The sequence below is a fragment of the Sabethes cyaneus genome, chromosome 2 (assembly GCF_943734655.1).
Source record: "Sabethes cyaneus chromosome 2, idSabCyanKW18_F2, whole genome shotgun sequence".
Lineage (NCBI taxonomy): Eukaryota > Metazoa > Arthropoda > Insecta > Diptera > Culicidae > Sabethes > Sabethes cyaneus.
Genome location: NC_071354.1, coordinates 101,617,034 through 101,641,908, shown reverse-complemented (window position 1 = coordinate 101,641,908; position 24,875 = coordinate 101,617,034). Strand labels below are relative to the sequence as shown.

General features: G+C 39.8%; 3 protein-coding genes across 3 annotated transcripts in view; 1 reads left to right on the top strand and 2 right to left on the bottom strand.

Moving 5' to 3' along the window:
• Window positions 1–24,875, top strand: part of LOC128733740 (protein Red) — a 78,313-nt gene that overhangs the window by 10,665 nt on the left and 42,773 nt on the right. The window lies entirely within an intron of this gene.
• Window positions 2,708–3,668, bottom strand: LOC128733742 (chymotrypsin BI-like). Its single transcript, XM_053827511.1, has 4 exons — window positions 3,621–3,668; window positions 3,389–3,552; window positions 3,069–3,328; window positions 2,708–3,003 (listed from the first exon to the last, which is right to left on the bottom strand). The coding sequence occupies exons 1-4, from the start codon at window positions 3,666–3,668 to the stop codon at window positions 2,708–2,710; spliced, it is 768 nt and encodes a 255-aa protein (XP_053683486.1).
• Window positions 13,037–13,995, bottom strand: LOC128733745 (collagenase-like). Its single transcript, XM_053827514.1, has 4 exons — window positions 13,948–13,995; window positions 13,708–13,871; window positions 13,394–13,641; window positions 13,037–13,335 (listed from the first exon to the last, which is right to left on the bottom strand). Exons 1-4 carry the CDS (start codon window positions 13,993–13,995, stop codon window positions 13,037–13,039), a joined length of 759 nt encoding a protein of 252 aa, XP_053683489.1.

The following is a 24,875-nucleotide window of genomic DNA, read 5'->3' as shown; positions in this document are numbered from 1 at the left end:
CACAATTCAACCTCAACAGTTGTGACAGTCGACAACGGAAACTACGTGCGACGTCGCAATAATCGCAGAGTCGTATCGAGTCCCACCCGTCAACGGTGACTGGGTAACGGATAGAGGAGCAATAGCTGCCTTGCATGTGGTGTGAAGATTTCCTATTCAGGAGGTAATTTCCGACGCGTATGAGGGTTTCGTGATCGCGAAAATCAACCGGATTTACATATGCAGTTATTACTCCTAGGTGCACAACGTAATAGTTCCATCACATGCTGGACACAGTTTTTGGTCATCAGAAGAAGGCCTATAATCATCGGAGGGAATTTGATTGCTTGGGCATTAGAGTGGGGTAGATGGACTAATGCCAGAGGGTATAGCCTGTTAGAAGTGCTCGCAAAGTTGGATGTAGTGCTGTTGAACGTAAGTATGACTAGTACTTTCCGTATGGACGGTCGTGAATCTATCATCGACGTTACCTTCTGCAGTCCGTCGCTAGTAGAAAACTGGAGGGTGTCCGAGGAGTATACCCACAGCGATCCAGTATAGTGTAGAGCAACAAGAGGCCGTAGTAGTAAGGAGGGCAAAAAGAGCTGGGCGGAAATGGAAGACGCAAAACTTTGACAAGCATCTTTTCGTCGAGGCACTTAGAACGGGCGGTGAGCCTCTAAGTCGAAATGCGGAAGGGCTAACGAACATGTTGGTAAGGAACTAACGTCGACGAGCGTACTGGTGGAAGGAGCAACTCAGTACCCTCCGCTGTAGTTGCCTCAGAGGCAGAAGACGAGTATGGAGAGCGAGAATTGCGTCAGATCAAGAAGAGCGTAGGTTGGTGTTCCAAGCAGCAAGAGTCGCACCCTTGCAGATGCCAACCCTTAGGTAGAGCGTACCGTATTGTGATGGCGAAAGTTAAAGGACCAAAAATAACTATGGAGTTATCCCCAGAAAAGTTGAAAGTCACCGTAGAGAGACTTTTTCCGAGGCACAACACAACGCTGTGGTCACCTGCACCATACTTAGATGATGAAAGCGCTGAGAGGATACAGGTCTTCGACGACGACACCCAATCAGCCATATATACGTTTGCCATACGGACGGTTGCCATACGTACGAATGCCATATAGACGAATCAATGCCATAATGTATGTTTGCCATAATGGACGGGAGCCATAAGTTATGTGTGCCATAATTAATATTTTTGTCATGAAGGCCCAGACCTACCAGAACTTCGGCCAGTTCAAAGTTTAAAGGACCAGCGCGATCAAGTCGCAAGAGGCCTAATTGATTCAGTTTAAAAAAATTTTATAAAGGGTTTCTTGATGCGAGGACTACGGAAAACTAACTAGAAGACGGTAAACCTAGAAAAACTAATAGACCTAGACAGATGTGATTTCTGCGGGGGCTCGTCTTTGACGAGGAACTTGTAGCATTGACAAAAGGACTAAAGGCAAAGAAAGTGCCGGATCCCAACGGGATTCCAAATGTAGCCGCGATTCAAGCATTCCCCGAAGTATTCAGGTCGATGCTTCAGAAATGTTTGGAGGAAGGTCACCTTCCGGACATGTGGAAGACGCAGAGGCTAGTTTTATTAGCGAAGCCGGGAAAGCCCCCTGAAGATCCAGCATCGTACAGATCAATCTTTCTGCTGGATACACTCGGGAAACTTTTAGAAAGTATTATCCTCAGCAGGCTGACGAAATTTATGGAGAGTGCACACGGTGTGTCTAAGATGCAATTTGGTTTCCGGAAAGGCAGGTCATCGGTTGATGCCATTCGAACTGTAGTGGAGAAGACCGAAAAATCGGCCAAACAGAAACGAAGGGCAATCGATATTGCGCTGTGATACCGGTTGATGTCAAAAATGCCTTCAGTCGTGCCAGCTGGGAGACCATCGCCGCACCACTGTACAGAATGAGGGTCCCTGGCTACCTGTGATTAGGGAAACACCTAGGGGTGATGATAAACGATCGGCTCAACTTTAACAGCCACGTGGACTATACCTGAGACAAAGCAGCGAAGGCCATTAACGCAGTAACTAGAATTATGCCAAACAGCTACGGACACAGCAGCACAAATAAACGCATATCAGTAACTTCCGTAGTTTTTCTAAGTTTTGGAACAAATTGTAGGTTACTTGTGAACAAATTGCTTGTAAAAATATTCTATAATGTACATTCAAGTGATATTGCGATTTGGACGATTTGTTTCCAAAATCGACTCAATATTAAAGAAAAAATGTAGCGGTTTCAACAGCGTTTTTCACATCTGCACGTTTTTGCACATGCGACTGTCTTCTATTTATGGGCAGTATAGACAATGCTCAATGCATCGAACCTCATCGTTTGGTATATGATACTTGGCCCTCCGGGCCGTGGTTCTACTTCACGTGTTTTGACCAATTTCTAAACCTTTGTGCTATAAGGTAACAAACAAAGCTAAAACAGAGCGATACGACATTTAAACCGCTTTCTATTACTCGACAGAGTTTGGCAACCAACTGCAAACATACGCGTTAGTTTTGAACTTAGCGTTAACAATGCCACCCAACGAACAGGTTATTTAAACAGTAGTTTCTTTCACTATTAGATGACTGATAGTGATAATCAAGAAACGAGCGCTAAAAGCCGAATATGCAATATGACACAAACACAATAGAAATTTGAGTTATTTCTGCATTTTAACTTTATTATTTTTTTCGAATCTCTGCTGAAACATTTTAAACTCCTGTCATTTGCTGAATCCATTGTCTATATTGTAAAACGCGTACGTATCCAGTAGGGGCCGCGTTTCCACAGCTCTGCGTAATCAATGATGCTATACCAGTAAGCATTTGGCTGCCCTGTACGTATGTTACGAATCCAGCCCCGAGGTCACCGTTACAGATGTTAGATCCTTCGATGGTATCTTCAGCACAGAAGTGATTCGGAAGTGTAATCTGATAGTGCTGTTGGCAGCGAGCATTAGTCGTAACTCGCTGTAGTGATCGCATTAAGACATCCGAAGTTGCGGTGGCTGAATGAGAAGTTACAGGAGCATTACTGTAGTTGTGATTCTATTTTAGTCGAACTGACACTTACATTGTCCTGATGTAAATCCGAATCCAAGAATGGTTCCTTGTTCATTCTCCAACGGTACTTGCAGTGATTCTTGTAACGACGGCAATGTAATTGGGTATATGTTTGATGAGAACACTAGAGAATTTACCAACGTAACGATGCCGATATCGTTCGCTCGGGTGGCAGAATTGAAGTTAGGATGAGCCGTAGCCGTAGTGGTGGTTAGCATGCTTAACTGAGCGTAAATATTACTGGCGAGACCAATCTCCCATCGGACAAATCTGTTGAATCGAAAAAGACGGTTTTTAATGATTTCCGCAAGTTAGTAGTATCTTGCTTACCCCACAATATTTTGCGCAGCTGTGAGAATGTGTCTGTCGGATATAATAGAGCCACCTCCAAAGAATCCTGCATTTGCTGCATTCAAATATCTGACATATGCATTGTATGGCTGATGAGCACTGGGTTGTCCGTTTATAATGTAAGGAGTATGATGTGGAACGGCCTTGAATTAAAATAGAAATGTTAGATACTTTACACTTTATTATATATTTTGATAAGATACACATATACCTGAGCTCCTAGAGTGCAGATTAACACTAAAAGTGCAAATTGTTTCATGATGGGACTTAACTACCTGCCACTGGATTACTGGAACTGTTGATGGAGCAATGCTCAAGCGTCGTCTTTTATAGTGCCGTATCTCGGTATCGGTTATCACGAAAATGCGAGTTAATTGTGTCCGATAAATCGTTGCAACACCGATCGCAACTTTAAATTTTTGTAATCAGCTGGTATGCGAATGTCCGAGAGCGTATAAATAACAGCAAAAAGCAGTGCCTAGTGTTGGTTGACTCAGCACCGGAGGGTAGTGGAAATCGTAAACACACCCTGGCAGAAAGACGAGGCTGCGGGTTAAAATCCCGTGTTAGTGGTATATTTGGCATAGTCATAATGTATTAAATCATTTACTTGTGTGTACAAGTTTGGTCAGTTTTAAATATGATAGTAACATGCGAAGTTATTCTGGATACTTTCTGCGTTTAAATCAGACGTTTTGTTCTGTACGCAAAGTTTGCAAATCAGACATGAATACCTAAGAGATTGTCAACCGAAAAATCTAAACTCCCTGTCCATTGGGTATGATACTGGCCTAACAAGCCAGTCGTCGAATGTTCGAATCGTGACTGGGCGGTGCCGGTGCAGAGTTAATAGGATTTTTGCACTAGCCCTGTAATTTTCCTGTACTCTAATAACCAGCTGTGAAGTCTGTCGATAAAGAAGGGTCAAGCTCTGAAGGACGTTTATAGCCATGGCTTTGCTTTGCTTTGTCGTACCCTTTTTGATTTTGATTCAGTATTTCTGCCATGGACGGATTTCACGCCAACTCGACCAGAGGTTGGCATGACTCTCTCAGAATTTAATGTGTGTGTAGAGTTCAATTTTTTTCTCGTTTTTATTATGAAAAATATAGCTCAAAAACTATAGGACCTACAAAAAATGGTCTATGGGTGACTTTTAGGAAATGTTCTGAATTTTCAAAAAAAAAAACTGGAAAAAAATAAAAATTAAATTCTACACTGAAAAAAAAGCATTTTAAAAACTAAAAATCGATTTTCCAAAAAAGGCCATCTCAGAAATTGAATTTAGCCTCCCAGTTGGCCTCGAGGTATGACGCTGGGCTAATAAGAATAAGCCAGTCGTCGTATGTTCGAATCCCGACTGGGTGAGGCTGTTAGAGTCAATAGGATCGTAGCAACTGGCCCTGCAACTGTCCTGCACTCTAACAGCTGGCTGCGAAGTCTGTCGTATAAAAACAGAAGGTCAAGGTTCGATAACGGAATGTAGCACCTAGGCTTTGTTTTGTTTTGCTTTGTTTCGACTAGAGTCAAGAGAAACGTTGCCCAGGCTGCCCTCATTCTTTATAGTATTAACCGGCTGTGAAATCGGTTGACGGTTCTGTCTCTGAAACGCGTTTAGGGCTCTTTTTCGCTTAAACATGGTTCGCTTGCATGGTTAAACTAGTGAAGGAAATTGATAAAACAAAAATATTTTCTGCTAACTTGAAAAGATTCTTTAGAATAATTAGGAGTGACTCATTATCACCATCACAAATTCCATCGGACAGCTGGTAAATCTGAAGTATATCCGATTGCAAAAAAAACGTTATAAATACTTTCGTTGAACGATTTAAGAATGTGACGGGTCAAATAATTTCTGATTATTTCTAGAGATATTTGTATTATATAGTTCTAGATACACCACAAACAGACAACATGTGAATTTGGAATTCTCTATTTTCATAAAATCACATATATCATTTGCTCGAAGTCTAATTGGCCCATGTTAAACTCCCGTCACTTCCTGAATCCATGGTCTGTGGGACACAATTCGTGTGTATGCGGACGGGGTCGTGTTACCACAGCCTGTTTGCACCAATGACGCTACACCAGTCAGCACCAGGTTGCCACGTACTTCAGTCACAAAACCAGCTCCAATGTCACCATAACAGATGTTAGACATTTCGACGGTATCTTCAGCACAGAAATGATTTGGGAGTATAATAGTCTGGTACAACTGCTGGCAACGAACATCGTTTATAACTCGCTGGAATGACCTCATTAGGGTACTCGACTGACCAGTGGCTGTGGGAGAAGTTGCAAAAAAATCAAAATTACCGAAAAATTTGCGTTCTTGAACTCACATTGTTCAGTAGTGAAACCAAATCCAACAATGGTTCCCTGTTCATTCTCCAACGGTAATTGAAGTTCTTGCCCAGCCGGCAACATAATTGGTGCTACCGTTGGCGTGAGAATAAGGGGGGCCGGCAACGTAATGATACCAATGTCGTTCGCTCTACTGGCAGTATTAAAGTTAGGATGTGCAACAGCCGTAGTGGTGATTATCGTGGTCAACTGAGTTAAAATGTGACTGCCGACTCCAACTTCCCATCGGACAAAACTGTTGAATCGGTTAAAATGGTTTATAAAACTGCCTAGGTCCGCATGTTGGTAATAGTTGGCTTACCCGTGAATATTTTGCGCAGATGTTATTATGTGTTGGTTCGAAATAATCGATCCACCCGCAAAGAATCCTGTATTTTGTGCATTTAGGTATACAAAATACGCATTATATGGCTTATGAGTAGCAGGATGTCCGCTAATAATATAAGGAGTGTGATCTGAAATGGCCTTTATTGCAAATTAGACTTTGGACTTTCTGTGTTTCACTTCCAATATTGTTTTTCGAAAAAATTGAAACATACCTGAGTTCCCCAAGTACAGATTAACACAAGAAGTGCGAATTGTCTCATTATGATTGGATTTGACTTTCTGCCACTGTATTACTATACTGGTAGAAAGACGATGCCCGCGCCCCGTTTTTTATAGAGCCGTATCGCGATACAATTTCTTCGATAATTCTTGCTGTTATCGCTAAACCACAGCGGGCTGATATGTCTGATAAATCGTTACTCTAATGCAATTCACATTTTTTATGGGAAAAATTTATTACATCAACAGTCTGATTAAACCTGGCGATTGTACATTTCTTCCGTTATCCGAGGCCCGAAAAACTATGTCGATGGGTACTAAAGGGTGTCCCACATCAAATTACACCAAGGAAGAAACGCCGAGAAAATTACCCATTGGGTATTTTCTCTTGAAAATTTGGGTAGAAGTAGTTTAGAGTTTATTATTTATACTCTGTTTTATCGCGGTCAGTTTTTGGAAAATTGAAAAACATGGCGTCACCCGGAAAGCAACGTCGCGAATTTATTTTGCGCAAGCACCTGGAAAATCCTCAACTCTCTCATCATGAATGATGAGACTTACATCAAGGCGGACTACCGGCAGCTTCCGGGACTACTGTACTTCACCGCCCAGCACAAGTTTGATGTTCCAGAGGAAGTAAGGATGCAGAAACTTTCATAGTTTGCCAAGAAATACATGATTTGGCCAAAAAATACATCATGTGGCAAATAGAGTGCGCTGTTCGTGACTACCGGGACTGTAAACGGGCAGATCTACCTCAAGAAGTGTTTACAGAAGCATCTGCCTTCTCTATCGAATCAACACGAGGGTCCTACATTCCTGTGGCCGGATCTACCTTCGTGCCAATATTCAAAGGATGTATTGGAGTGGTACGAAGCCAGCGGAGTCACTTTCGTACCCAAGGACATGAACGCCTCCAACGCACCGGAACTAAGGCCCATCGACAAATACTAGGCAATTACGAAGCAGGCACTACGGAAGCTTCCCAAGGAGGTCAAGTCTGAGGAAGACATAAAGAAAAAGTGGATTTCCGTACAAATGAAGCTGCAGCTAGGTTGTACCTATAAAACTTTTTGAGTGGAGTTAAGCATTAGGTGCGAGCATACGGTTATGGTATTGAAGTTGAATGAAACAAATATGCCAAAAGCTTACTAATGGGTTATATTTTATTGTCTGAAAGTTTGAAAAGGATCGGTCAATTAGGTAATTTTTACAGTGTTTCTTCCGTGGTGCAATTTGATGTGGGACACCCTTTAGTAGTACCGCACTACACATTGCGTAGCCATTGTAACGCTTGTATTTCGATAGTGTATAATCTTTCTAGTATTCTTGAGATATTGAACACAAAGCTGTAGTCTTTTTTGGTATTTTATTTACATTTCAAATATGTTGCAACTAGTGTTGGGCACCGCTGATTCGTTAATTCGCTAACCGATACATTTTGCTCGATAATCGTGGAAATTTCGCTAATCACTAATCGCAAACTGCAAATTAACAGTCATTGTTTATTTTTGAACATATCGCAGCAACCTGCATTGTAATCTATCACTGTAGAAATGGTTACTAATTTATATGTATTACACGGCTTTTCTTAATAAAACTACTTAGCGAATTAGCGGTGCTAAGCACTGGTTGCAACAATCATAATTGTTCACTTAGAAAGGTTTTTGAATCAATTCGTTGATATCTGAGAATTAGCATGGATGATTCGCATACATCAATGACAATAAATATGATACGCTTCTTATTTACTTTACTTTTCCTCTTTTGGCAACAATCCACTTATCGAATCCATGCCTAATTCAGGAGACATCTCCGCGTTTTTCGGTCTTCGGCTGCCGCTCCCCAGTCGCTCCTAACACCCGCTGCTCTAGCATCCTCGTCAACAGCGCTAATCCAACGGGTACGAGGTCTGCTTCGAAGTCGTCGGCCTCTGTCGGCTTCTCTGCTAAATATTGTTTTCGCTTGTCTCTCATCCGGCATCCTTGCCACGTGGCTAGCCCATTGTAGTCTGCCATGTTTTAGTCGTTTAATAATATCCGCATATTTGTATACTTGGTATATTTCATAATTCATGTGTCTGTTCAAGCATAATCTGCCACAGCTCATTTCGTTTAATTGAATCGTACGCCGCCTTGAAGTCTATGAAGAAATGGCGTGTCTACAAGCTGAATTTCCGGAATTTATCGAGAATTTGTCGCAAGGTGAACATTTGGTTCATCGTGAAGCGTCCATCTCGAAAACCGCACTCGTATTCGCCAACAAAGGTTTCCTGCAACGGCCTCAGTCTGAGAAATAAGATGCGGGAGAGAATTTTGTATGCAGAATTGATGGGGAGTAATGTCTCGGTAATTGCTGCATTCAAGTCGATGGCCCGTTTTAAAAATAGGGCATATAAGACCTTCCAACCATATCCATATCTTTAGTATAAACTGATATTGGAATTCACAATACAGCCGTTCGCTCTCGACTTTCCAAAGTACGGCGGGGATGCCGTCCTTTCCAGTTGCTTTTCCGTTTTTCAGCTCTCTCGCTGATCCCTAACTTGTCCATCATCCTCAATCATCCTATTTATGTTAACCGCTCCGTCTTGTTCACCATTGAACAATACATCGAAATGTTGTTACTAGCACCTAGCCACCCCGATCTTTCGGTAATCTGGTCTCCCTCCTTGTTGTTCCACAAAACAAGTTGACACGGTCCAGTTTCTGATTCTGTGGATCGCATTAAGAAGCTTCTTGTATCGTGCCTCTCGAAGCAATTCGCCGCCTCCGCAAGAACGCGATTCCCTTGCTGGTGTTTCTTACAGTTGAAGTTTTTTGGGGTGTAGAATAAGAAACCCGAAATTAAATAAAAAAAACTTTTCCAAATTAAATTCTACTATCTATATTCATCATGCCCGCAATAGAATATACTGCACGAAATTCTCCCGTCTTTGGCCATCGCACTCCCTGGATGGCTGCAACCTCGAAAGTCATCTTCTGCAGCTTCCAAGTAACACACTTGGTTTTAAATAAGAATTGGCAACAGGTTTAAAACAAATCGAATTGCTGAGCTTTCGTTTACCCATACTTAGTTATAACCAGATTACAACTGAAACAGCGCAAGAAACGACCTAAAACGTAACATCTTTGTGAAATATTTCAAAGTGACGCCTTTGCGTTGCATGATATTCATACTACCAACAAAAAACCTTAATCGCGCTGTTGATAGGAATTTTTTTCTGATATTTCTCTGAAGTTATACATTTACAAGCAAAATAATGTCAAACATTTTTCACAAGATAAAATGGCTAAAATATATTTGGGAAATTCATCAATCACTCAAAGCAACATTGTAGCCTTTAAATAATCCAATGCGATTTTGAGTTTATCCTGAACTTTGCCTTTCTACTTCCGAAAAATTGATGCGCTCAAGATATACCTACTTTTATATGCAAAAGTTGAGTTGAATCGAAATAAATATCATTTTTTGACAATTTCACAAAACATGCTAATCTCTTCGAAAACCTGTGGGATATTTCATATTAATTATGTTATATGTCCCTTTTATACATAAAATCATTCTACGACACAAAAACAATGATCTATTTCATTATATTTTGGCGCAGTCTTCGGCCATGTTTATACAACATTGCATACAAATGAGCACACCGATAGCCGAAAAATTCGAAACAAATAAAAAGCTGTACTGTATGAATTTTGTTTTGCGTTAACTTACAGCTAATTGATTCACAGCTAATTTTTATTTGTGAAAGAACTTAAATTGCGCTCAAAAAATACTCGGAAAACTCATAAATTGGAGCATGTCAGCTCAATAAAATCTTGCAATGTCGCGATAATGTGTCAAAGTGATTGATCTGCGCTGTACTCCACGTCATTGCCTCGCCCGGCATTCAATGCTGGCAATTCGGACCACGAAGTTGCTGATATTTGTTTGATTTTTGTGTGAGAAAAAAGGAGAAGGAAGTATTTTTTCTTTTGTTTTCACGCAAGTTTTGACAATTCGGCATGTGTTTTTGTGTGAGTGCGAATAGGCTTAAAAATCTATTTTACTTTCTTAGGCGCGAATACTCAGTTGTAAATGATCGATAAAAGCTTAGCTTTATAACCGAAATACAACGTTAAGCTGTCATTCTGGCTGAGTGAAAACATCGGCGTGGGATATAAAACATTTTTATAACATCTTGTTTTCCATGAAACTTATTTAAAATTTAAATGCAACTGTTTTCTGAATATTTTTCTAAGAAACATGTTGCAACTGTTACTTGGGCAGGGTGTGGGGTTAGGTATCCCGACCCACACCACCTTATCGGTATTACTTCAGGGAAGGGCTATTGTGCTTAACGCACTCTCTTAGATAACTACTGGACTATGGTAGTTAGGCTGTTTATTCGCCGTTGATCGGCTCTCAAGCGGTTTTGTAGCTCAAGTACAATCTAGATAGCAGCCGCAATGACCGCTCCCCAGACGTCCGAGCTGGAACACATCCTTTGGACTAAGTTATCCAGATTAGGGTTTTTGTCCGCTCACTTCCATCATGTTGCTTCTCGCGCCCGCGAAACGAGGGCATATGAAGAAAGCCTGTTCTACAGTTTCCTCTACTTTCACGCATTCGGGACACGCGGGGGACTCCCGAACTTGTGCAGATACTGTCTAAAACAACCATGCCCTGACAGAATCTGTGTCAGGTGGAAGTTGACTTCGCTGTGCCGCCTGTTGACCCACCCGGATAGTTCCGGCATAAGTCAATGTGTCCACCGGCCTTTTGTGGAATCAGACCATGTCCGTTGCCATGTAGTCATCGAGGCCGATCTTTTGGTACTCCGTATGCCTTTAGTTCCACGTTGGTTGAACGTTGGTTGATGCCAATAGGCATCATACTCCCTAAGATGCAGATTACGTCATGTGAAACTGTGCGATACGCACTAGCCACTCTCAAGCACAAGAGACTATAGGTGCTTTCCAGCTTAGCCATATAGTTTTTGGTACCTAACGCCGATGACTACACCGGTCCGCCATACCAGTGTATGAACTGGACTACGTTGGCTAATAGCTTTCGCTTGCTGCCATATACCGCAAAGCTATCATACGAGACAATGCTGAAATAGCTGTGGAAGCCTTCTTGCAGGCATAGTCGACGTGGCTCCCGAACTTGAGCTTGTCCTCGACCATAACTTCCAGGAGTTTTAAGGACAACGTTGACGAAATAGTGCAGTCCCCGACGCTGATATTTGCTTGCTGCACCGGCTTGCGGTTGTTCATCACGATAACCTCCGTTTTATGATGTGGTATAACTGCTTCAACAATGCGTATAGAGTGTGCAGCCGTCAACTCAACCTCTCTGATAGATTCATCGTAACCTTCCAAGGTGATGTCGTCCGCAAAGCCGACAATCGCAACCCCTGCTGGGAACTTTAGCTTCAACACCTCGTCATTCATGACGTTCCACAACACCGGACCCAGTATGGTACCTTACGGAACCCCTGCGGCGATTGGAACGCACTTCTGGCCCTCCTCCGCCGTTCGATGGTGGATGGTCCGGCTGATCAGCAGTTTCGTTTACATGAAGCTGACTTTCTCCTACCCCCGCTTCATACATGAAGCGACTTGCTCCTTTTGTTGAATAGAACGTTTCAAGCAAGCGTCAGCGGAAGCTGGTGACTGTTTCAAGTGACGACGACTGAACGATTTGTCGATGTTGATTAGGTTGAATATTATATGCGTTATATTGAAGGAAATGTTGCTCAAATTCAATTCATTTGGATTAATTCAATTACTGGCCTGGGGTCAGTCCCGGCGTAGTGGTTAGCATTCACGCCTCTCACGCCGAGGACCCGGGTTCAAATCCCAACCCCGCAGAAGTCACGAATGACCCAAGCTGGTTAAAGTGACTATAATCTAAACAAAAAAAAAAAAAAAAAAAAAAATTACTGGCCTTCAACTGAATATTGTATAGCAAAGTGAAAATGAAACTTTAAACCCGATCGTCATGTTGAAAAAAAAAACCCGTTTTACTGACGCTGATTGAAGCCAGTTTTGAAGCGAAACAGTTGCTTCGTTGTCGAAATGTTGTCGGGCCCTGCTACAGGTGTTCTACTCTCGTGAGTTCTTTGTCGTCGATTTGATAGCGGAAGACTACAGGGTTCATTGAACGGCGAAACACCATAACATGACATTTAGCAGTGCTAGCGAGTAACCAGTGTCTACGGCGCCAGCTCACAAATACATCCAAGAGTTCTTGCAATCGGTGACGATCATCGATAGATCAACATACTACAACAACAAGGTGTAGTTTCTGATCATCGGCATATACTAGCTTTACACCTCCACCCAGCAATAACGTTACTTCATTAAAGAACAGTGTAAATAGCAGAGGCCCCATATTACTGCCTTGGGGCACACCAGAGTTGTTTGTAAATTGTAACGAATGGTAGGAATTGAGATTCACACGCAGACTTCTGTCACGCAGTTATGAAGCCATAGAGTAAACTTCTGTGAAGCTCCAAGTCGATGTCAGAATGCAAAAAAAATTATAAAGACTTTCGTATTCGAATTAATTTCGGTTCGAATAATTTCTGATTATTGAAAGAGATATTTGTATTGTTAGGTATTAGTTCTAGATGCAGCATAAAAAGACAAAATGGGAATTTGGCTTCTCTGTATTATCTTAAGATAACATATATCATTCTCTTGAAGTCTCATGAATTGGAAAATTTTACACTCCCGTCACTTGCTGAATCCATAGTCTGAATGACGAAATTCTCGTGTATGCGGATGGGCTCGTGTTACCACAACCTGTTATCATCAATGATGCTACACCAGTCAGCATCGGGTTGCCACGTACTTCAGTCACGAAACCAGCGCCAACGTCACCACTACAGATGTTAGACATTTCGACGGTGTCTTCGGCACAGAAGTGATTTGGGAGTATAATATTCTGGTACAACTGCTGGCAACGAACATCGTTTATAACTCGCTGGAATGACCTCATTAGGGTACTCGACTGACCAGTGGCTGTGGGAGAAGTTACAAAAAATCATAATTACAGAAAAACCTGCGTTCTAGAATTTACATTGTGCAGTAGTGAAACCAAACCCAACAATGGTTCCCTGTTCATTCTCCAACGGTAATTCTTGCCCAGCCGGCAACATAATTGGTGCTACAGTTGGCGTGAAAATAAGAGGGGTCGGCAACGTAATGATACCAATGTCGTTCGCTCTATTGGTATTAAAGTTAGGATGTGCAATAGCCGTGGTGGAGGTTGTCATGGTCAATTGAGCTAAAATGTGACTGCCGACTCCAACATCCCATCGGACAAAACTGTTGAATTGATTAAAATGGCTTATACAACTGCTTAGGTCCACATGTTAGTAATACTAGGCTTACCCGTAAATATTTTGCGCAGATGTTATTATGTGTCGGTCCGAAACAATTGATCCCCCACCAAAGAATCCTGCATTTTGTGCATTTAGGTATACAAAATACGCATTATATGGCTTGTGAGTAGCTGGATGTCCGCCAATAATGTAAGGAGTGTGATCTGAAATGGCCTTTATTGTAAATATAAGCGTTAGACCTTGCACTTTATGTGTTTCAATATTGTTTTTCGAGAAAACTGAAACACACCTGAACTCCCAAAGTACAGATTAACGCAAGTAGTGTGAATTGTCTCATTATAATAGGATTTAACTTTTTGCCACTGTATTACTAGACTGCTAGAAGGACGATGCTCGCTTGTTGTGTTTTATAGAGCCGTATCGTGATACAATTGCTTCGATAATTCTTGTTGTTATCGCCAAACCGCAGCGGGCTGATTATGTCTGATAAATCGTTACTCTAATGCAATTCACATTTTTTATGGGAAAATTTCATTATATCAGCAGTCTGATTTGACCTGGTGGTTGTACATTTCTTTCGATACCCGAAGCCCGAAAAATGATATCGATGTGTAGTCATTGTGACGTCTGTATTTCGGCAGTGTATAACATTCAACACAAAATAGCAGTCTATTTTTTTTTTGGATATTTTACTATCATGTCACGTAGTGGGAATTGCGCGTAAAGCTGACATCCTAACAATTTTCAACTTTTTCACAAAGCTCACAGAAATATCAAAATATAAAAATAAACGCATAATACTTAAAACACATACTATCTGGAAACTTAACGTCAGTTTTTAGTGGTTTATTGGTTTTACCCTGTCTGAAAGTGTCGACTTTACCCCGAATTGACTTAAAAGTTCAAAGGAAAGTTTTAGAGCATCAAATCGCCCACATTTTTGCATAATATAGACTACAGAATAATCTCTGAGAAATCAGGCATGCGACATTCTACAAGGACTGTTTCATTAAAGGTGATCAGTACAGTTTTGTCGTTTATTTTGATAGTTATGAAACTTTGGCGGCTGTAAATGACTCGAAACGTATGAAATGACAAGTGTAAACAGCATTCATTGCAAAATTTGCAAAAAACAGCCTATAGAATAAGGCGGGCATCCTCACTATTTTGAGATATTTCAAATTTAGTCCTATATTAAACCAGGAAGACTGGATGGATAGGTAATATAACTTTGAACGACTATTCTATGTGATTGAAACAAGTTACACAGAGCGGGAATCAGGTGGGCCTAATATTCAACAAGGATCCATTATCTTCTACACTGACGGTTCTAAATTAAACAATAGAGTCGGAGCTGGGGTAGCGGGCTTCAGAGACAACATGTCAATATCCATGGGCCAATGGCCGATTGTATTTAAAGTAGAAATACAGGCAGTAATTGAATGTGCTACAGTTTGTCGGCGCGAAATTATAGACATGCAAATATATGTATATTTTCTGACAGCTAGGCTGCTTTAATAGGACTGAAGTTAGTTTCGTGTTCATCTAAACTGGTTTAGGAATGCATTCAATTGCTACAGCAGGTGGCTAAAAAAACAAACAAAGCAAAGCCATGGGTATAAACGGCTTTTAAGACCTTGACCCTTCTTTATCGACAGACTTCGCAGCCGGTTATTAGAGTACAGGAAAGCTACGGGGCTAGTGTAAAGATCCTATTGACTCAATAGCGGCACTGCCCAGTCGAGATTCGAACCTACGATGACTGCATTGTTAGACCAGCATCGTTTCCCGGAGCTAACTGGGCGGTTCTAAAAAAAGAACAGTAAGTCTTTTTGGCGTGAATGGGTACTGTGGAATTGAATGTAATGAAAAAGTGGATCAATTGGCAAAAGCTGGACCGATAAAACCTTTTATTGGACCAGAACCATTCTGTGGGGCCTCAACATGTACTCTCAGAATGGAATTGAAAAACTGGTAACTTAGAGACTTCTTAGTCTATCTAACACTACATTTATTAGCTATTTGAATATACCTATTTCTACTAAACCAGTCAAAATATCCTGTGAAAAAGAAACGGTTGGTGAACGGCTTGATTAATGCGTAACATATACTCCATAGTGATCCTTAGCGTCTTATCTAGCAACTCCGATCGCTACCTTTTGGACCCCACCTGCAGCTGTATATAATTTGGAAACTTCCATTTGATTTTGCTGTAAGTGTCCCAATTATGTATAACTACAGATGAAGTCCAAAATAGGTTGATTACCCTATCAGCCGGAATACGAGCAACCTTAGCGGAGATCGGGTAACTAGCCCTGGTGGAATCATAGGTGGTCGTATGCCAGCAAGAAAGCAGGCACTGTGTTGTTACGGCACTATAAGATGGCAGCCCCATTACGAGACTCGTGGGTAATCTACCTTAATATAAAATATAACGACAAATAAAAAAATCGACTCGAAACATTCTGCATGGATAAAGGCGACGAAATAAGGACATGGAATGGATGCTTAGTATCTGGAACGCGTTATATTTCATGGGCTATATATTTCATCGCTATATAGATCGCTGTATTTCATGGGAGGCCACAGGTTGCTACTAGGCCAATTAGAACCATGAAAGTTCGGCATCGTGACACTACAAGAGATCTATCGCAAGGCAAGAAGGTGTGGAGGATCCGTGGCGGCAAGGCTAAATTCTACCAGAGCGGTGGAGCGTCTAACGAGCTGGGAACGGGCTTCCTAGTGATAGACAGAATGCAAGCTCGCGTAATGGGCTGGACGATGGGAAGGGGCCTTCTATGCGTAACCGAAGGCAACTTATGACAGCAGCTCACCACGGGACATCGAGATCGTTATCTGGGATATGACACCCAGATAGATAGGGAAGCAATGTATAGATCGGCGGTATCGGGTTCTATAGTCTGCACACCGTCACGAACGATAACAGCCACCGATACATCAACTTTAAAGCTTCCTGAGGCCTGGTGATCGGAAGCACTTTCTTTCCCCGCAAAGCCACCTGGAGATCAAATGATCAACATTGAACCAAATCGACCCTATTCTCGGACCATCAACTCGGAGCATTACCTAGCAGCTGTATCACGTGTTCTCAAAATTATCGATGGTATATGGGTCATTCCACGTCAAGTGCCCGAGTGCCATGTAATCGACCTTCTCGGATTTGAACCAAATTTTGTCAGATTGTTCGTTTCAGATCAGCAAGACAAAATTCTAAGTTTGGTGCCGATTGGACGTCCCCTCAATTAATGGGAGTATCTCCATTTGTAAAGAAAAGACACGTTTTCGTCAAATCCTCTTATTTTCTTTTGCTTGTAACTCTGGAAACACTAGGTTTAGAAAGAAAGTTTTGACATGATTCCAAAGGAAATTGCCCAAGGAATCCGAAAAAATATTAATTTGCAGGGTAGTGTTACCAAAAATTTTTAAATTCGATTTAAAAATTAAATTTGCATTTTTCTCTTAATGAGTACAATTTGATTGCAATATCGACGAGTACATTTAATAATGGAATAAGGGCTAATGCATTTTAATGTGAAATTTATTTTTTATGTTTACTTAAGTTTGTGCTTATGTATGTTACTATTTTAATCGAAAAGATAATGGGTTTTATGCCGATTTGAGAATGGGTAAATCGGCTCAAATCAGCTTTTTCCATTCATATTTGAAATCTTCATTTAAACTCTAGATCCGATGGAGAAAACAATAAATAAACAAATCAAACAAATTGAACAAAAATTCCAACTCCATCGTATTCCTTAGATTTTTTTACATAAGAATCACTCAAAACCACGAGGTTTTCTTTGCCGATCCAGAGATTTAGCGATTTAAAGAAAGAAACCAGTGATTTTTCATAAATAATCAATAGTAAAATTACATTTCATTGAAGCAGTGAGTCTCTATGCATTGTAAAAACATTTTGTGTTACCGTGAGAGCTAGTATATAGCATATTATAAAGCTTTTTCTTATCAGTGTTGCTAACTTTTTAGTTGTTCGTATAATTGTTAACGCTAGTAATGGAAATATAAGTTTAAGCCGGCGTAAAATATTCTAGTATTTGACCGTAACATTCTAAAATGTTGTTCAGTTCGCTGTTAGCCTCCAGATTTTACCCCCTTTATCTGTTACTGCTATGATACTAATATTGGTTTAACTAGTGTGGGTAATAATGAGAAAAACTGAAAATTTGGCGACCTGTTAAGAAAAACCTTATTATATACTGTATACATGCTACCATGGTAGCACAGAACAGAAGTGGACGTCCGAACAATTCGGCGATCAAAACTGGTAACGGAGTCTTTTCTGCTTTTATTTTTCTTCTGGGAAGGTTTTCGCACAGAAGCGAATAACAGCAATATAAGCAGAACGCTCGCTGCCAATCACATGGCAGCTTTCACATGCTTTCGTGTGCATTCGTATGCGTTCGTGTGTTTTCGTGGAAAAAAGTGACTCGCTACCGCCAGGCTCGCTAGTATCTGTAGAAAGTAGCATGTACGTGTTTGGATTGCTACTTCCACTTCTGTTCTGAGATGGTAGCGCACAGTGTTTTTACAATCCCATAGAAACTTATTGCTTCAATGAAATGTAATTTTACTTTGATTATTTATGAAAAATCGTTGGTTTCTTTCTTTAAATCGCTGTAACTCTGGATCGGCAAAGAACACCTCATAGTTTTGAGTGATTCTTATGTAAAAAAATCTGAAGAATACGATGGAGTTGGAATTTTGGAAATCAAATTGTACTCATTGAGAGAAAAATGCAAATTTAGCTTTCAAATCGAATTTAAAAATATTTGGCTGCACTGCTCCTGAAAATTAATATTTTTTTTCGGGTTCCTTGGGCAATTTCCTTTGGAATCATGTTAAAATTGTCTTTCTAAACGTAGTGTTTCCAGAGTTACAAGCAAAAGAAAATAAGGGGAGTTGACGAAAACGTGCCTTTTCTTTAAAAATGGAGTTACTCCCATTAATTGAGGGGACGTCTAATCGGCACCAAACTTAGGATTTTTTCTTGCTAACCTGAAATGTGTTCATTTGACAAAATTTGATTCAAATCCGAGAAGGTCGATTACAAGTTTGTACTTTTTCTCGGTCACTTGACGTGGAATGACCCATATACCTCGGTATATACGATGGTATATAAGTGGAGCAGGAAAGCTCCCCTTCTTGATTAAACATTCGCCTATTAGATAACCCGCGAGTTCTACACCCACGAACTGGACGAAGCTCTACCTTCCAGAACGAGGACAGAGATCATGAAGAGCTAGACCAACTATGACTATGGCTCAAAATATTAATCTTTCGAATTAATAAAAAAATCGATTTTTTTGAAATAGAAAAAGTACTATCCCCCCCTTAAGAAAAAAAATTACAACCTGATTGGTGTCTCATTTTTTTCGAATACATTCAATCTTAAATCCGATTATAATTCAATTTAAATTAAATACAACACAATTTTTAAAATCACTATAGCAAAGCAAAGTCTTGGGTATATCGATTTCTTAACCGACTGCGAATGTCATTACAGTACAGGACAATAACGAGGCTAGTGCAACGATCCTACTGACTCTAGCCTCACCGCCCAGTCCAGATTCAAACATTCGACGACTGGCTCGTTAGGCCAGTATCGTCTCTCGAAACTAACTGGGCGATCGCTACGGGCTGCCAGCATTACTAAGGATCTCGACTAACATTTGAAAAGGGCCAATAAGTCAAGCATAAACAAACCGCGTGTGAGTTATTTTTTTAGGGGGAGCAGCACGTGAAAACGAACTCTCATTCGGTTTGTTTACATTTAATTGATTGACTCTTTTCAAATGTTGGTCGAGAAACATCAGCTGTTTTGGTCTCTGTTTCTGAAGGCATGAGTGACTGGCGTTACAATCCTGCTGTATTCTAAACATGTTCTGCTAGAAGCAACAGATTTCAGCATTTTTTTAGGGTATCCTAATTATAGAGTTTGACGAAATACTACCGAGGGTTCTTCCATTTTTTTGGGGAAATCCTCATAAAAAATTTTTTTAAGGCCAATTTAATTTACGTCACGCAAGGTATTGCATATACGCTAGCTAGCAGACCGATAACAAATTTCTGATGAATGCAGAGATATCTTCTTTCAGCTAGATTGTGTTTATATGAATTTCAATTACCTAACGTGATTCAAGGAAAAAGGCGCTCAATAGGTCTGATGCACCTTGATTCTAATGGTTTTACTAGGTTTGTCAGTTTTGTTATCATATGCATCGTTTTTATCTCATGAAAAAAGCATGTAATTATCAATGAACAATATAAACTAAAAATTCAAAATGCTTCTCTATTTTCAACAAACAAAACAATCTTAAACTTTTGAAATCCAGATTGGAACGATTTAAACTCCCGTCGTTTGCTGGATCCATTGTCTATACATAATAACTCGTGTATATCCGGATGGGACCGCGTTACTACAGGATGCTGTTATCATTGATGCTATACCGGTTAACACCTGGGTACCACGTACGTTAGTTACGAAACCAGCTCCGATGTCACCCTGGCAAATGTTGGAGAGTTCGATGTTATCCTCAGCACAGAAATGATTTGGCAGTTGTACTGTGTTGTAGTACCCCTGGCAACGAGTATTAGTTATAACTCGCTTGAATGTTCGCATTAGGAAGTCCGAACGGGTTGTGGCTATTGGAAAAGTTTCAGAACAGAGCTCAAAAATTTTTGAATGTCCTAGAATTGAAGTGAAACTTACATGTTCCTGTGGTGAATCCGAATCCAAGAATTGTTCCCTGTTCATTCTCCAACGGTAATTGATTTAGTTCTGCTAAGGCCGGCAACGAAATTGGTGCTATAGTCGTCGTGAAAATGAGAGAATTCACCAATGTAATGACACCAATGTCGTTCACTCTGGTGGCAGAATTGAAGTTAGGATGAGCCGTAGCCATAGTGGTCGTTAAAATTTGCAACTGAGTGAAAATATTAGTACCGAGACCAATATCCCATTGTACAAATCTGTTGAATCGAAAACCGGCGGTTTTTTAATGATTTCCATATGTTAGTAATATCTCGCTTACCCCTGAATATTTTGCGCAGATGTGAGAATATGTCTGTCGGAAATAATTGAGCCGCCGCCAAAGAATCCGGCATTTTGCGCATTGAGATATTGGACATATGCATTGAACGGCTGATGAGGAGCGCTATGTCCATTAATAATGTACGGAGTGCGGTCTGGAACAGCCTTTAAAAAAACAATATTAAACGTTTCAGTTTTGTATGTTACTATATTTGTGGAGAAAACTAAAACCATACCTGAGCTCCCAGAGTGCAGAGCAGTGCTAGAATAGCGAAATGTTTCATTATGATTGGACCTAACTTTCTGCCACTGGATTACAATACTGGTAGAAGGATAATGCTCAAGCGCCGTCTTTTATAGTGCCGTATCTCGTACAAGTTTTTCGATAATGTTTGCTGTTATCACTAGAACACGACGGGGTAATTGTGTCCGATAAATCGCTGCTCCATTGCACCGATCGCGACTTCACATTTTTGATAGAGAAGGAAATACATTACATCAATAGAGTCTGTTTTCGAATTGGTAGTCTATTGAGGAACACCGACGTTCGGTAAAATTTGGAACATTTAGGTAGGTATGACATAATATTTGAAGTCGGTTACTGATAATTATGTCGGAGGAAATTCCCACAATATTTAGTTTCAATCTTAGTTTTGTCTATGTCGGTTCAACCGTCATGTCGGTTTTTTGACGCTTGACGTTAGTTAAATACTCTAACGATCCAAAACCTTGGACCAAAACGATGGTATCGAACTTATCACATATTATTTCACTTTAGCAAGGGCCAGGTGATGTCTGTTTGCCTACTAGAAAACTGAACTTGTAAATATTCTTTTGAAAAAATGCTTTAATTCTGGTTTAAGCATTCAACTCTCGGTTAAATTCGCGATGAAGTTGATTGCTTTCCCCATTTTCCAAAATTATGGTTGAGGATTAGGTTAAAGAGTGTCCGAAATTTTCACAAAAAATTTCTATACAATATAGTATAGTATAGTATAGTCGTATAGGAGGGTGTAGTTTATCATTATACATATGGAAAATTCTATTGTAAATTTTCCGATTTTCTCAGATATCCCGTATTTTCAAAATTCCTTTCCAAACTTTTCAATCAAGCATTCTATTAAAATCATGTTTAATGAAAAAGCAACTTTTCTCTACAATTTCGGAAAATTATTACTGGATATAATTTTCAACACTTCCTGGGAAACTCCAAAGAAAAATCGGAAGACCCATGTTCTACCTTATGGAATATTCTTCTTGTTCCTCAATTCATAATCAGTATAATGACAAGAGCATGGATATTTCTGTTTCCTTGTAGGTAAAATAAAACCATGCATCTCCACGGCATTATCCGACCTTTATTTCGTAAAAAAATGTACCGTGACCGCCCCTAATTCTGCGCATTTTTCTTTATATAAGTATTTTTTAACATTGTGCATAACTATGATCATCGCGTTTTTTTTATAAATGTCTGTTGAATATTACGCCATTATTCACAAATGGGCCATAATATTTGAGAGCGAAATAATTTAACGTGAAACTGAAAGTATTTTATATGGCAGAAAAAATCATCGTTAGCACCAACGCTAAGATTGTCCTGCAAGAAAATTAACAAATTTATGATCGAAATTCTTTGCAATGATCAAATTACCCAGCATAATTAGAAAGAATAATTAGTTTTAGTCATGTTTTAGACAAAAAGATTGATTGCAGGCATTGCTTTCCTTAGAAAAATGTGATGCAATAATGCGCAGATTTAGGCACAGATTTTTTATTCATGTTCCAAATTCTGCGCAGTAATGTATCCTACGAAGAAAGCGCGAAAAAATATGGAACCTCACCCAAATGGCTGAGGTATGGAGGCATGAAAATTCAAGTAGAATCTTTAACTTCCATTGATTGGAATCCTGTGCTGTGCTCGGGGTCCGAACCCACGAGCGCCAATTCATGAAACCATGTCTTCTATTTTTTAAATGTCCAACCTCAAGGGGCTGTCAGAGAGTGGGGCAGTGGTTTCTATATGAACACACAATTTTTGGTATTAGTCTAAAGTGTAATGTTCAGTATGCAGAAAACCCGAATCAATTCGCTCTTCACGTTATCGAGAATAAAATATTTAAAATGAAGCAATCAAAATGATAACAATATTCCTTTGCCACCCGGACAGCACAAGAAGGCCGGATCATGGATTTAATTATGGTAATGGCTAATGTCGGATTTTTTGGTGTGCTTTCAGCGTATAAAGCGATAAACAGCATGGCAGGAGTATTTATTTTGACTTTTTGGGTGCGCAGAATTAGGAGCAAACATGCGCAGAATTAGGAACATGGGCAAGAAAGTGCGCAGAATTAGGCACCGTGGATAAGTTTACAAAACGAAAAATATACTTAATTGTTGGTCGACCTATAATTCCCATATTTTTTACCAGATATTATAGACCGTAGCACTACACGTTGCTGCTATCCACGTTGTTAATTTAAATCTAGAATACTTAGAATAGCGGAAGAATCATACAAATGTCTTAACTGCGCAGAATATGGTACGTTCACGGTATCAGAAAAACAAAAGTTTTATATCTCTGATGTTGGCTATGTTGCTGCTTTGTCGTAATTGCCTATTCCTGTCCTATTCAACACAAATTATTAAAAATATCTGCATTTTTAATGACACAATGCAAAATTAGTTATTCTCTAATATTTTAGTTTGTTGACTATCATACGCGATCAATCAAAGTGAGCTGAGTTCTATTTAAATGCTTCTTTTCATTAAAGAATTCGTGGCAACCAAATTTCCTACAATTTTTCGTGCGACGAAGAAAAAACTGTCAACTAATCGTCAGTTTCCGTCATTCATAAAATAAAAATAACTCTCGCAACGCATTGTCGTTATTCTGCAGCCGGGAAAACTTGCATGACCAACAGAAATTTTTGCAGAATAACATTTGTCATGCTGTTCTACAGAAATACATGCGCGCTAATTTCGAAAACATTGCTGGGATTTTTTAGTTTGGACGATGAAAACCTTTGATGGACGGATTTTAAAACGGTACGACGAATTTAAGGAATAAAGTCAGTTGCGCAATTTTAATAAAATGCTTTAATAATCGCTTTTTAGTGAATTTATTTGAGTGAAAGCAGCACAAGAACTTTTGGAGTATTCGTTAAATCCATCCAATAAATGATGAAAATTGGAGTGGTTTTACTTACTGCGACAGGAATTAGATATAAACCCTATGATATGTAAACTAATCTGAGCTTTCTAGAAAAAAAAACATAAAAAACTGTGTCTCTTTGTTTCTCAATCCATGAGACTACAAAAAAAAATTATGCATGAAACTAATATAAAACGTGCCATTACATAAAAAATGTCATAAAGTATTTTTTCTGGAAAGCTCATTTGATACTTAAATTATTAAAATCGGTTTATCGGTACAAAAGATATGAATCGTTTTAAAAAACGACAAAAGTGATAATTTATGGGTTCACCTTATCTCAGAAAAGCACAACATCTGAGAGCCAAGTTTCAGAAACACAAACTATATCCAGTTTACCATCATTTAAAATAAATTTCATCTCATTGAATTTACTCAAATTGTGAGCGCATAAGCTCTGAGCATTAATGTGACCGATATTCAGTCTATCAGAACGCAACGCGCAATTCATAACTACACGCGGTATACAGGCAATACTGATATTTGAAGGAGCACTTATATTATTATCCGACATCAGAAGATACATATAGCAGAGAACAACAGCGAGGCAACGTAACCAGGACGCAAAAGAGAATATCAGCAACAAAGTCGAACATTGAGTGAAGATCCATATGCAAACTATAATAATATGCTGATGACAGCTTTCTTATTTCTATAACAAGCGTTTGGGGCGAACCAACCAACGGTTGAAAGCCCCATCAAATACAGTGGACCCCCGTTCGTTTGAACGATTCCTCATGCAAACTAACGGGGCTACTTTTTAATTTGAACAACTGGCCACCCTAAATATGCTGAAACTCGTATGAACTGGCCGCCCTGCTCTTTGTTATTGTTTTGATGGTTTGATTTAGTTAGCAGTTGCAAGCAGCGAATATTTCATTCTCCGATCGAATTTCTATCGTAATCGTTGGGAAACAAATTGTGAAACTGATTA